General features: G+C 38.3%; 1 protein-coding gene across 1 annotated transcript in view; it reads right to left on the bottom strand.

The window, feature by feature from the left end:
* Positions 1-1289: 1289 nt before the first annotated feature.
* ESRRG (estrogen-related receptor gamma) overlaps positions 1290-13753 on the bottom strand; it is a 50980-nt gene continuing 38516 nt past the window's right edge. Inside the window, exons 3-4 of the mRNA XM_009585571.1 lie at positions 13290-13559; positions 1290-2091 (exon numbers count right to left, since the gene is read on the bottom strand). Coding sequence (XP_009583866.1) covers positions 1847-2091; positions 13290-13559 — 515 coding nt within the window. The 3' untranslated portion in view covers positions 1290-1846. The remainder of the gene's footprint in view (positions 2092-13289; positions 13560-13753) is intronic.

Genomic DNA, 13753 nt, shown 5'->3' with positions numbered 1-13753 from the left:
GTTCATAACGAGTATTTGTTTGGAGTTTCGATCTCTTAATTATTACTAGGAAGAACCTTATTACCGGTAAGGAATAGAATATACTACTGTAATCTCCTGAGGAATTGTACATCCAATATTGTCTCTAATTCTACCCTGTGTCTATAAGCACACACCACAAGAATCCAAACACCACAAGAAGAACAAGACAACAGTCTTTGAATGCAACATAAAAATTCAGAAAAGCACAGCAAACATGAAACATTGAAAAGCTGAACTACATTTCTTTTGTTTGTTAGGATTACAATTTTAATTACATCTGTGTACATAGAATAAGGATGTTCACATAGTACAGGGAGCAGCTACTAACACTGGTACATTGGTATAGCATTTGATGGAGGTTATTGTTTATTGGTTATTTAGCGACTGTAGTTTTCTGGGGGCATCTAATCGGTTTATACATTAGATTACACCTCGTAACAGTCTTCAAACTGACTGACTTTCATGCTGTGACAATACTGGTTGAAAAGCACATATACTGGTTTAGCTACTTCTTAAAGATTGCCATTTACAAAATAAAATCTGAATCAATAAATAAGGTATAGAAGTGTTAAGTTCTTCAATTTGGTCAGAAGTCTACTATTTTGATTTCTTAATTTTGCAAACGTCGGCATTTGCCTTATTGCCTCTAAGCTACTATTAGTTCATAGGGTTTTTCTGCATGTGAGGTTATAATTTTGCAAACAGGCAGTATCTCGTTCATTTGCAACTGAAGCAGTTAGAAATCACGTAGCAACTATACCTTTGTACAGTCGCTGTCTCCTAACACCGTTACAGATTGGTATTTGACATGGAGTATTTGTATGTTAGACTACTCGGATATACTGTAGGTGTAATCTAATCCTTTGAGTCAGTGAACATTTAGTTATAAACTGGAGCTCATGTTAAGAAACTGGATGTTTTGGACCAGACTGGCACACAACATAAATTGCATCCGTGATAATATGCACCTTCCCTTCGACTATTGCTTTAGTAAGATAAATTCCCACATTAATAAATGGCTGAAAACTGGTAAAGCTGGTACAAAAAAATCTCCGTTAGTAAGAAGAAACAAAACATTTAAAAAAATCTTCCTTCAGGATTCATTTGTCCTTCATTATTGTTCATCATTGTTCAAGCCAGCACAAAAATGCAGTATTTCTTTCTCTTTAGTATTGCATGAATGAATAAAGCTTAAACTATTCCCTGAAAAAGTTACATTGTAGCTAACCTAAGAAATATCTGGAAGACTTGAAAAAACAATTAAGGAATCAAATGGCTGTAACTGATCTAGATGGAAAATGCAATGATAAGAAGCAGCCGATGCATCGTCGCTTAGTCGTCTAATTAGAGACTGCTCCTATGAAATCTAATACTGCATTCAGTCAGTTCATCGTGTTGTACTGTACTGCTAGGTACGGTGGTTCTCTCTTTGATTCCTTTGTCATTGGGGACATTATGGTTCATAATAAGTTCACTGGCATCCATATTATGGATTTCCATCCTTTGGCAGGCCTGGCTTCCATCTCTCTTCAATTAGAGACCTCTTTTAAAAAGTTCAGCAGCAAAGAAAAAAGAGAAAAGGAAAAAGGAAAGGAAAGAACAGAAAGGAAAAGAGAGAAAAGGAAAAGGAAAGGAAAAACTGCATCAGAAAGACACAGAAGAAAAAGTTGAAAGCTGCTTCACAGTCTTGCTGCTAAATATCAGTGCAGTCATTTTTTCCTTAATTAAACACTAAGTTTCTTTGCCATTATTATCCTGTTTATTTTCCCTTTTTTTTTTTTTTTTTTTTAAAACGTGCATGATGGGGAAGCCCATGATGCTTTAGTCAGACCTTGGCCTCCAGCATTTCCAAAAAAAGTTTGTGCATGGGGACTTTGCCTTCCAGTTTGATGTTGTAGAAATGCTGCACAGCCTTGGTGGAGGTTTGCCTCAGAAGCGGAAGAGTCATCAACATCTTGCCTGCGCGACGTGGGTCTTCCATGTGCTGCCCGGCCTCATAATCCTGCAGAGCCTCATGTAAGACGTCCTGAAGTTTCTGCACTGCCTCAACATCCTCTATGTGCATTGAGTCTGCAAAACAAAGGAGCAACAGGAGGCTTCAGTTTGGTGTGCCAAAAGTCAGGTAACGCTACGGCTGCACAACACTTCCACTGGATCCGTGCATCCTCTTTCACAGAGAAGGAAGATCGTTACCCGCTAATTTCTATATGGACCTTCAGGAAAATATCTGAAACTGCTGTGGAACTACAAATGTATAATTAACTCTTGTGTAAGTAATCCTTCTCCTCATCCTCCTCGAACAAGTAAAACAGTCACCCTTGCTGCTCCAGAAACCATCTCTTACAGTTACCGCTTTGAAGAAATGAGAGCGCCAAAGGGCTGTACGAATCGAGGTCTGTTTTGTCAGGGAAGCAAGAATGACTGCCCTACTATGGAAAAGCTTGGTAAACTTCTGTGTCAGACTCCAAGGCTGTGGAGTTGGAAGCCAGGGTCGTTACCCTCTGCTCAGGGATTAGGACCGCTGCACTGACACGAGGGAAAAGCAGGTTTGATGTGATTTCCCGATAGGTTTAGCAAATTTTTTCTCCTTCAGGCACATTCAGACAGACAGACAACACTTAGTACGTTCCTGAACAGCTTTTGTGCTGCGACGCTAACATCTCCTACAAGGTGTAATCCTTCTCTCCCACCCACTCAGAGGGTGGTTTATCTTGTTATTGTTGGGGTTCTGCATTTTTTCTAAATCACTCAAAGCAAGCACCTCACCCTGTACCTTTCCAGGTGAGATGTTCTGGTGGTGTAAGTATTGAGTGACAAGCCTAGACGCAATGCACACCAGGAACTAAACTAAACTGCTACGTGACCTGGAAAGATCAAAGCAATGGAAGTGTGAAATAAAAAGAAAAGATCTGACTGAAATAACTGTAAAACCCTCAACAGCATAGATACAGAAAGTGAAGATGTCCCTGAGAACATGCAGTTACTGGACCATGCTGAGATGATTTCGGATGAGCAGCCCTAATTCTCCAACTTTTATGTAGTCATAAATGCCAAAAAAGCCCTGATGTGGTCCAAAGCGAGGTGAATGCAAGTAAGGAAGAACAGTCGTAGGTGAAAGAGGCCACCAAACAGCCCCTATCAGCTACCAAAATCTGGATGGTCGACAGACTTACAGAGCCAATAAAACACCATGTGAAAATATAACTGCTGCGAGGGGGTACAAGTCCTAAGGATAGGCTACACGGTGCAAGCTTAGCTCAGGGTGAAACGCTGGGACGTGGCATTATTAAAGTATATCCTTGAAAACTCTAGTTAGTACAACACTGCTTTGCATCTTGATTTTTGGTTTTGGAATAAAGCTCCTGTTCCCAGACAGAATAATGACTGAGGAGTTGGATGGTGAAGAACCCACTTCTATCATCATTTCCAAGCCCTGTATTAAGCACTCTGATGCCCTGGATCAGTATTTTGACAGAGCCTCACATTTTACTGTTGATGATAACAACATCAAATTTTGCACGTGCTTCAAATATCTGAATTACATTCAGAGAATTAAGATGCATCTAAGATTCATTTCCTAAAAGCTGACGTGCAACTATTTCCTCAGATAATTAGGGCAGATAGTAAATAACTCTCTCTTTTCAAACACAAACATGTAAACCAAAACACAAACCAGTAAGTAACAGGTTAACAAAACTGTTCCAGCTTCTATTGTCAAAACAAATGTGCAAATTGAAAAGGAAAAAAATAAAAGTTACAGCTCCCGCTCTAAAACAGACACTTAATTATATACAAGTTTGGATCATTTAGCACGTTTTATTGATTCTGATGACAGTTTATCTGTTAATTACACATAATGGAGTCCTATGGGAATTTTACATGTTTAATAATTCTGAGTCTTAGCGAATACATGCTCTAAGAAGCATGCAGTTAAGATACACGCTGCAGGGATGTGATACTGCACATCAAGGTGCACTGTGCCGAAAGCAGAGAAACGCAAAAATATCTCTCTGAGGGAAAAAGAAAGCTACAACATTTTAAAAAAGATGACAGGGAAACCTCTAGCAAAATCTAGTTCTAATTAATGTGAGACCATTCCCCAAATCCATACATTTTTGATAGTTTTCTAATACGGCCATTCTATTAAATAATTCTGTGTCAATAACAGAAAATCCCTGAATTCTGCGTCCTACAAACAGATGATATCGACACAGACATGCTAACACACACATACAAACGTGACTGATGTCTTAAGCATAGTGTCCAACCACCAGGCTTAATTTGGAATGCAAACTCCAAATTGTCATCTTTACTCCCTGACTCTAGCAAGTCCTTGGATATTCACTGTTGTACTACAGAAGACACGATGTGCTACTCCAAATAATTTTTCTATAAACCGTGCACAGTTTGTGCAGAAATTACACATCTTTTCCTCCTCTCCCCAGACCCACAGTGCCAGGGCCAGATTTGCTGGGGAACCAGATAGGAGCATTTTAGCAGCAACAAAATGCTTGGTGAGTCAAAGTCTCGCCAAGTTCTTGTGAATTTTTTTTTACACCATACTGCATGAAGAGACAGGTCTTTCTGGAGAACCTGACTATAAAAGTTTAGGGTTTAACCCTCTACAAAACTGGTCTGATTCTTCCCAGAATCAGCATTTGTAACTGCGGCCATGTTTGAATTTGCAAATACATGGATGGAGTCCAGACTAATACATTTTTCGCGCAGAGATGAAACTTGCCCGAGATCTTCAGCTCTGCAGTTCGGATAGCAATTTGGCCTGCAGCGTTAGGAATATATATGCTTTATATATTTCTTACACAGAAACTGAGTGAGGAGGGAAAAGAGGAAGGAAACACCCCCAGAAAACGCAAGAACGGAAGGTGAATCAAAATCTGCCCTCTGATACAGCTCTTCCACTGTGGACATCATCTTAAAAAAAGAGACCTTATCCTCTCCTTGCAGGGGTGATTGTATACCATCCCTCCAGTAAACAGAACAATTGCTTGCACGGAAAAGTAATAGCAGTAAAGCATTTAATGCATTTGTTGCTGTCTTTGAAATCAATGTAGCAGCTGGGAAGAACGTGACCAGCGAGCTCTCCACGGGCCTGATGCAAGCACTTCGCTGCCAAACAGTGGTTCATGGAGCAGAGTTGAAGAAGCTGTGTCTTGGGAAACAGATTTTGTCACAGGAAATGAGGTAAGAAAAAATAGCCGAGAGAGGGGCACTTCCAAACAGTGATTAAGACTTCAAACTGTTCTTTTAAAATGGCGATTTAGCTTGAAAGATTTAAAAATTATTTCACCAAATTACTATGATAATTTAACTTCCCATTTACAGAAAAGATTCAAACTCATTTCAGCTTTACCCATTCTAGGGTCTGCTAATGTTTAAATGCAAACTCACTAAATCTGTGCTATTTAATTAGACCATGATTCAGCTCACAGATTGCTCAGGAAAATATTAATCTCTACAAAGATCCTTCTTCAAGTTTTAGCCTCGCAGTTTGGAACTTATTCCCGATATTAAACGAATGTAGATCTTAATCCCTCAGGCGTAAGCCTTTGAAAATAAGGAAAATGGTTGAAAATGCGGAACTAGCCAAGGGGAAAAGAGGAGGAAAAATAAAAGAAAAGAGAAATCTTTTCAGTAACTACAGACTGGCAGATGTAGAAGTGAATTCAGAGCAGGTTAACTTATTGCTGCTAAACCAAATCCTCACTAGTAAGAGAGGGCAATGTCAACAAGAACCACTATAATTTAAGGAAATGCAGAATCTGTGTGACAATCCAGAATCAAAGGAATAGTTCCACAGACAATACGAAATTGAATTCTAAGTTAGGTACAAAGATTTTGAATGTTCTTCCTATACCAAGAAAACACCCTTTTTTTATTTTTAACTGGCTTTGTAGACAGTCTGGATAATTTACAATTATGTCCTACACAAGTAATTACATTACACAAGTAATATCCAGAGGAAACCCATACCCAGATGCAATACACTTAAAAATCAGTGCCTGATTTTTATACAAAGAATGAAATTAAACAGGGTAATTTAAAAGTGTTGTCATTTGAAAGTAAGCAGGATTTGATCTTAAACGCCCTGCAAAAAAAGGATCGCAGGCTCGTGAAACTGAAGACCTCCACAGACAAACACAAGACTCGATACAACACACTGCTGAGACCATGGGATTTCAGTCTAGAAGGAAAGTTGTTACTGGTCAGTGCTGTGATGGGAGAGAGTGAGATCAACAAATGAGGACATCGACTCATTGAGCTCTGCTTTGAGAATCTCGTTCTATCCTTGCAAATGCTTTCTTTCACCATCAGGGTGGGAAAATAGAATTGTACCTCTTCTGATCAGCCGACTGATTGTATCATTGTGCAGAAATGGGAGAAAACTAGAGTTCTCATCCACCACAAGATCCAGATAGAAATTCAGATTACAATCTGCCTCGTTTAAAATTCAAGCTTCATCGCCAATGCAGCAAACAGACATCCAGCCACCCAGGAATCATTTAGAACACACCACAAAGGGTGACAACTAGCTAAAGATTGGGAAGCACCTGAACTGAGGGCAAGGAGACCTCTCAAAATACTGCTCTGAGGAAAGTTAAACACTGGTATGTGTATTTCATATATAACATCACTAAGAAGTGGTAGAAACCCAGGGGTCTCAAATGAAGTATTTCTTCATGTCAGAAAATTCAGGCAGCATAAAGGAAGAAATTATTGTAGTGAATCAAGCAGCAGGGAGTATGCAGCGGCGAACGCACACATTAAGATGCTCATAAAGCATATCAGAGAGGCAAATATCAACAAGTACTTGAAAGACAGCAATCGCTGTGACGTTTGTGATTCCGTATAGCTGAGCAGTTCACAAATCCAAACTGGATAAATAAAGTTTAGAAAGTTGTAGGATCCTGGAAGAACTGGATGGGATGAAGAGTACGAACAGCAGGCAAAATGGTTTTTGCTTTACGTAAGAACAACAAAATCCTAATCTGGATTATATCTCAAACAAGAGGAATTTATTATCTAGATTGTACTGCCAATCCAAAAACCCCACAAAAACCACCACAGTGTTTATTGACAAGTGAACTGTTCTTAGACTTACAGAACTCCTTCCTCTCCTGCCTGAAAGGTATGCCAGATTTACACAGGCAAACTTGCATTTTTGCTAAGTGCTTGCCCACATTGTGTTTCTGTATAATTTTTATGAGAAACACAGCACAGTGACATTTTGAAAAGCATATTGCTTAGGGTAGAAGCAACCCTTGGAAATTATCGATAGCAAATCAAACTAGGTTCTTGGTTCCCTCACCCAGCAAGAATTCCCATCCTTTTCCAGTCTAGAATTGAAATTGTCCCAGGTACTTATTTTGGTCCTCCCTGTGTAAGGTCAACAAATATAATTAATTTTGACCACCTATTTGCCTGTCTTTCCTGAACAGAACTATTTGCTGGGGTCTGCACGGTTAGGCTAGGAGACAAGCACATAGACAAACAGAATATTTTCTCTTGCAAAAGAGTATGGCAAAAATGGTCTGACATCTGGATTATTCTATTGGAAACAGACATGTCAATCGGAATATATATTGGAAATTAAAGAGGAATAAATTAAGAATTCCTTGTCCATAGGAATTATAAGCAGTGGAAACCAAAAAAGTAAAACAAAGGCTTGTATGATTGATTTTAGTGAACAAGGTCTGAGTCTGGATTGCACTGGTTTGGCCTACTTTTAAGAAGAGACATGAAAACTGATGCCTCAAAACAGTTTTTAAAACACAGTAGGAAATGAAGATACAGTAAGAAAAGAAACTACTTCACGGAACATGCCTATTTATCTCAGGGCCTAACTGGATTAACAGTGAATTAAAACCACAGGCATAAGGTAAGTTAAAACATGGTAAACCACCTTTTTTTTATTCCTGAAATGGCTTACTTTCCAGTAGGATAGGTGGTGAGGGCAATAAATAAAGGAATATTTCCGCAATGCAGAACAAATTGCATACTATGAACTGGTTTGAATACCTACTCAATAAGGCGACTAAAACTCTGGAAAAGGGGAATTCGAATGATAGAGCTGGGGGGTGAGATACCAACTAAAAGAAAATGTTGAATGAATGCTTCAAAATCCTTTTTATCCACTACAAGAGGTAAGTAATTGCCATAATTACCATTGAGAGCCACTAGTTTAGTGCTGTGGAAAAGCAGGATGAGTAACAGTGAAGACTAGCCATTGCGTCGGTGACGCAGCGGTTCATACCTTCCTACCCAGAAAATCCGTCTGCCAGCACAGAGCTGGCCCTTGGCAGCCGCAGCGCGGCGCTGCCCTCACAGTCCTGCCCCAGCAGCAAGGAACCCGGGGCTCCCGCCAGCCACTGGGCTGGCCTCGCTTCTTGCCCTTCGCGACTCTCAGGCTGCTGACACGTAATTAATATCTACCTATTTCATAACTAAGTGAGGAGTATCTCAAAGTTATTCAGTTACTAGACCAACTACCAGAAAAAGGAAAAAAAAAAATCAAACCATTAATTAACTCTGCTACCATTTGCTTAATGCTATCATTAAGCAAATGGTAGCAGTTATTTGTTTTCTCTAAGAATTGTGGGTGCCATCTAATTGATTACATGAAAATGGAATATGAGGAAGAAACTGTCAAGCAACATGAAAACTCTGACTATAGTGGCAACATCCTTTTCTAAAAATTTGTTTCTATGCTGTACCACTTTCTATACAAAATTACACGAAAGAGTTAACAGACCTTGCTATTTATATTTGGCAAAATAAACATCGGTAAGACACCAATAATGCACAGGTGTGTGTGTATATATATAAAATATATGCCTATTCACAATATATATGTTTTAATCATGAATTCTAACACTAACAAGATGACTTAAATAAAATCAAATGAAAAAAATGGCATTATTAGAAACTAAATATAGTATGTTGTGACGTAAGATAAACCACAGTCTGTACTGGGAATAAAGATGATGTCCTGTGGAATAAGTGATTTATAGGGTTCTACCAATTAATTTTTATTATGATAATATTATTTGATGGTGATAGCCTAGTGCTCTGAGTACACTGTTTTGTTGGCTGGAAAGCTAAGTAAGTTGTAAGAACGAACTAATTTTTTTACCAGGATAGATGATCATGTAACTTTACTGGCATCAGTGTTGATCTATGCTTCATTATGCTAAAATGCACAAGGTACTTCTTGGTTCTCACTCCTTCAGAACGGAAAGGGTGCTGCGTTTTTTTTAGGAGAGTTAGTAAGAGAGACCAGAAATTGTGATGGTGAGCAGAGGTCCTTCTCTCCTTCTGGTGATACAGGCTAGACAGCTAGTATTAGCGTTTAAGATTAAATTTTCAACAGTGCATAGGGTTATACTTTTAAGTGCCTAGCATCCACATTTGGGTCAGATTTTTCAAGATGCCAGCAGCCTATTAGGCAAATACACACAGATCAGATTTTCGAATGTGTTTTGACACTTTAGTTCCTCGTGCTAGGTCTTAGATGGGAACTGAGCTTCTCTTAAAAAATCTGGTCTCCGTTGTGACTTCTAAGCTCTTCTGCAACATTTGGCCTGAAGGCACAATTTAGTCCTTACTGATCAGGCAATTTCAAAAAACTGCTCACCTGCAACTCCTTGTTTAGTATTACCTAATCGATACATGACGGCATTTTCTAATACAAAAGAGATGAGCAGGTCATCTTTTCTGTCTCGGAGTGTTCACATCTGCGCACTTGTGTACACTTCAAACATATTTTGTAAATATTTCACCTGCCCTTACACACGAGGAAGTAATTGGTACATGCACGTTTTGGAAACCATTCAAAGCTGATTTTCTGCGCGGGTAACCAAAGTGCTCATTGGTGCCAGCTTGCTTCATTTGGGCGGTGTGAGGTGGAACGCAGGGCAGTTGCATCCTGCAGCTTCAAGGTACCTGCTTGCTTTTGTGTAGAGAAGGTAGAGAAAGAAGGAAGGAACTCATGATACTGACAGGACAAGGGCAATGCCGTGGTGAGAGGGACTCCTCTGGAGTTCAAGCATAAAGGCTGTATTAATTACTATCGAATCAATGCAGATGTTTAAAACTAACCTGATAAATTCCACATTAAGCACTACATATTAAATGTAACTGTTGAAATCATGCCTGTATAGACTTTAACGTACACAGGACGGAAATGTTTACACATTCCAGTATTGTGCTCTTATGTATGTATTTAAACTTTTCAGATTCTATATGCACTGCATTTGAAATCAGTGACAATCTACAAGGTTGATACATCTTGCATTTCTGGAAATTTATACAAGTGGCGTGGCATTGGCCAACCCTGCAAAGGGAACATTTGATAATGGCTGTCAGAGAATCTCCCTGAAAAACAGCTCCTCCTCTCCACCTTTTAGAAAGCAAATGGCAGGATTACCTCAGATCGAGTACTGCACACGTAGACTCTGCAGGCCTAAAGAAAAGTTAGCAGTTGGGGTGTTTTAATGCTCACGATACTGAGATTTGTTGGCCAAAACAAAGCTTGTGGTATTTATTCAAACAAAATACAATCAATATGAAGACAATCTACAATTTCTTTTTCCTGCTTCTATACACCAGCAGGGAAAGTACTATGATACTGTATCATAAATCACTAACACAGATACAGAGCTATAAAACCATCTTTGTCTACTGTTTACAGTAGAGTCAACCTGGGAATCTTTCTAGACAGTGCGGATATGGCAAAAATGTCTGAAACGCCTAAGATTTCTTATTATACTTCATCCATTCTCTCTTCAGCTATAAAAAGGCTAATATATTTTAAACCAGAAAAATAAATAGTGGAAGTTTTGGAAGAAAGCAGATGTGGCAACAAAATATATTAAAATGTGAATCGCTAACTGATTGATTTTATAATGGTATTTTATTTCTTTTTTTTTGGCTATAGCTGCATTGACATTAATCAAGTTCATAGTTATGTGAAAATAAGCTATTTCTGGTTTTGTCTATAAAAAAAGACAAAAACTTTAATTTAATTTTAATTTTACTTTAATTTTAGCAGCATTTGTAAATTAAAACACTAGGGGTCTGATATTCTTCGATGGGCTGTACTTCTGCGGGTGCTATTTTACACCTACAGGTTAGTGTAGCTATAGCTGACAGAAGTTTGGTATCTGCTGCATGCACAGCCTGATCCTGAAATGTTGAATGTCAGTAGTCAAAACGTTCTGTTGAAAGGGAATTCAAAGGGATGGGCTGCTTTTTAACTCCTCCTTGCAACAGTTTGATTTTAAAACAGCAATTTTATTTCTTTTAAGATGAGGGAAGGAAATGTTTTCACCTAAATGTGCCCTGCATTTTAGTATGCTGAATTGTACTTCTCTCTGACATTATCCTGGTTGTAATTCCCAGCAAAGTTAATGAAGCTACAGATGATTTTGACACACTCTATGTACAATGTATGACTAAACTTTTTTTGGCAGCAGTATCTTTTATTATTACTTAAACACTGCATGGTTTTTTTGGGGAAGAAAAAAAAAAAAAGCTGTGAGTGGTATTTAACACCATATCCCTATATTCTAGCCCTTTACCCTTTTTACCTATATCTGAACTATAGAGATATTTCTAATTCAGTCTTTGAATTACAGAATCAAAATAAATACAAAAAAACTTCTCAATTTAGACTCCTAATTCCAGATAACTTTCTTGCTCTGTTCATTAAGCATGACCAATTTTGAGAAAAATCCTTCTTGTAGCTGCAAAGCATCCTCAAGTGTCTATTTACAATGGTCAAAAATTATAAATGAATCTTCAGTTAAAAATAATTTTGATCTTTGAGAGGCATTTCAGCATTTTGTTTATTCTGGAAATAAGATAATATTCTAAAACTAAGGGCAGAGTTAGTGGGGTGGAAAATATTTTACAAAGAAACTAATAAGCATTTTGGCTTTGCATGTTTTTGAGTTATATTCCCAATTAAAAATGCAGAGTGCTAAATCACATTACAAAGACAAATAGGAAAGTACAACTTCATTGTTGAAAACAATTTCCCTCCTATCAATCTGAGGATTCATGCATCAATATTGTAGATGAACTGTTAATTACAAAATCAATTAAAAAATTATTTCTAAAAACAGTCACGCGTCCTGGCTCTCAGGGGGGCAATTTGGGCAGAAGGTCTCATCTCACTAGGACCGCGCCAAATCACAAGTCGTCATCCACAAGTAAGCAAAAGCAATCTGGTTTTTCATTTTTCAGCGCGGCTGAGCCCAGCCTGAGATTGATCGTCACATATGGCCCCAGAAAACAAACTGTCAATACCTTGAATGCTGCAGAATTTGAACAAATAGCCGTCCGCCCATTCAAGCCACTCATTGCATCCCATTTAACAGATTTTATTGACAGTTTCCTTCTTGTAATTAAAGGGAAAACTACTGGCCAGCAACCAAGATAAAGTTCAAAGATAGGGTCAAAACAAAAGCAGATGGAGGGGCACGGTGTGACTGTCAATGGAACATAGCATCAGAGCATGTTATTGACACACAGGTATCTAATGATCGGCACGTCATTAAAGAGGGATCTATCGTGAACTTTATGCAAATGCTAAAAGGGACTTAAGACCACAATAAAGCATTAAGGAGACACAAAAGGAAAAACAACAAAGCACAAACGATTTTTACTTATCTGACAGTATTCACTGCTTCAGCACTTTTAAATTCAAATGCAGAAAAAAATTCTTTCTGAGATTTTTAACCCTTACTGCACAGGTAATAATTTTTGCAGAAGCCTTCTCATAAATGTAAGGGATCCATAAGGTAAGGTATGCTCCTTGTGAGATTAAATAAGAATTTTCCCCCTCCTCCCATATCCTGAATTCACCCTATCAAATAAATCAGTAGCTGCCTTTAGAGAGAATGTATATAGCCTATTCTCATGCATCCTTTCTGTTCGTTTTAATTGCAATGATTAGACTTGCCTGGATTATGGAGTGGATTTAGGAGAACAACATCTATATTCATGTGAAAGGATCTTTGCCTGTAAAATACGCTCCAAATCATACAGTACAGTATTCTCCACTCCCTTAGGAATGTATTCCACAATTACTTAGTTTGAACTGCTTCGTTTGTTGCCTTTTAGACTAAGCTCTGATTAGCAATTTCTTATTCTAAGGCCGTGTTTAAAACAAGCATGCAGAAAGTATTATGGAGAAAAAAAAAAGTGACATATTAAAAATGTAGCAACAGTCATGCCAGTCTGCCAACCTGAATTAGCAAGTGCTATAGCTTTGAGGGTGACAAACTCTTCTTTCTCCAGCTTCATGCTCTTGTATTTCTTTACCAGCTGCAGTATGGCATTGTTAAGGTCAAGAAGGCCTGCCAGTTTGGATTGATCTTCATCCATAATATAATCTTCAGCATATACGAGCTCATCCTCAAAAGAAAGTGACCGGTATACAACACCGAGAATCAAAATCTCCATCCAAGCACTCTGCAGAAGGCTCATCTGGTCAGCTAGAGACAAAGTGGAGAATCCTGAATAGGAATAAAATACAGGAAAAATATTAAGCACATTTGGATTTGTCAGAAATCTGCTCCTCTTTTCGATTTATTTTTATATACATTGTGATAAAACATGTACGTAGTCTATTATTCTCCCTTCTGCTTTTGTGCCTCTCCTCCCCATCCTACTACAGGAAAGTAAATCAATATAAAATCAAACGTTTTCT

The sequence above is a fragment of the Fulmarus glacialis genome, unplaced genomic scaffold (genome assembly GCF_000690835.1).
Source record: "Fulmarus glacialis isolate BGI_N327 unplaced genomic scaffold, ASM69083v1 scaffold20289, whole genome shotgun sequence".
NCBI classification, from domain to species: Eukaryota; Metazoa; Chordata; class Aves; order Procellariiformes; family Procellariidae; genus Fulmarus; species Fulmarus glacialis.
This window is presented reverse-complemented; position numbering and strand designations above follow the sequence as displayed.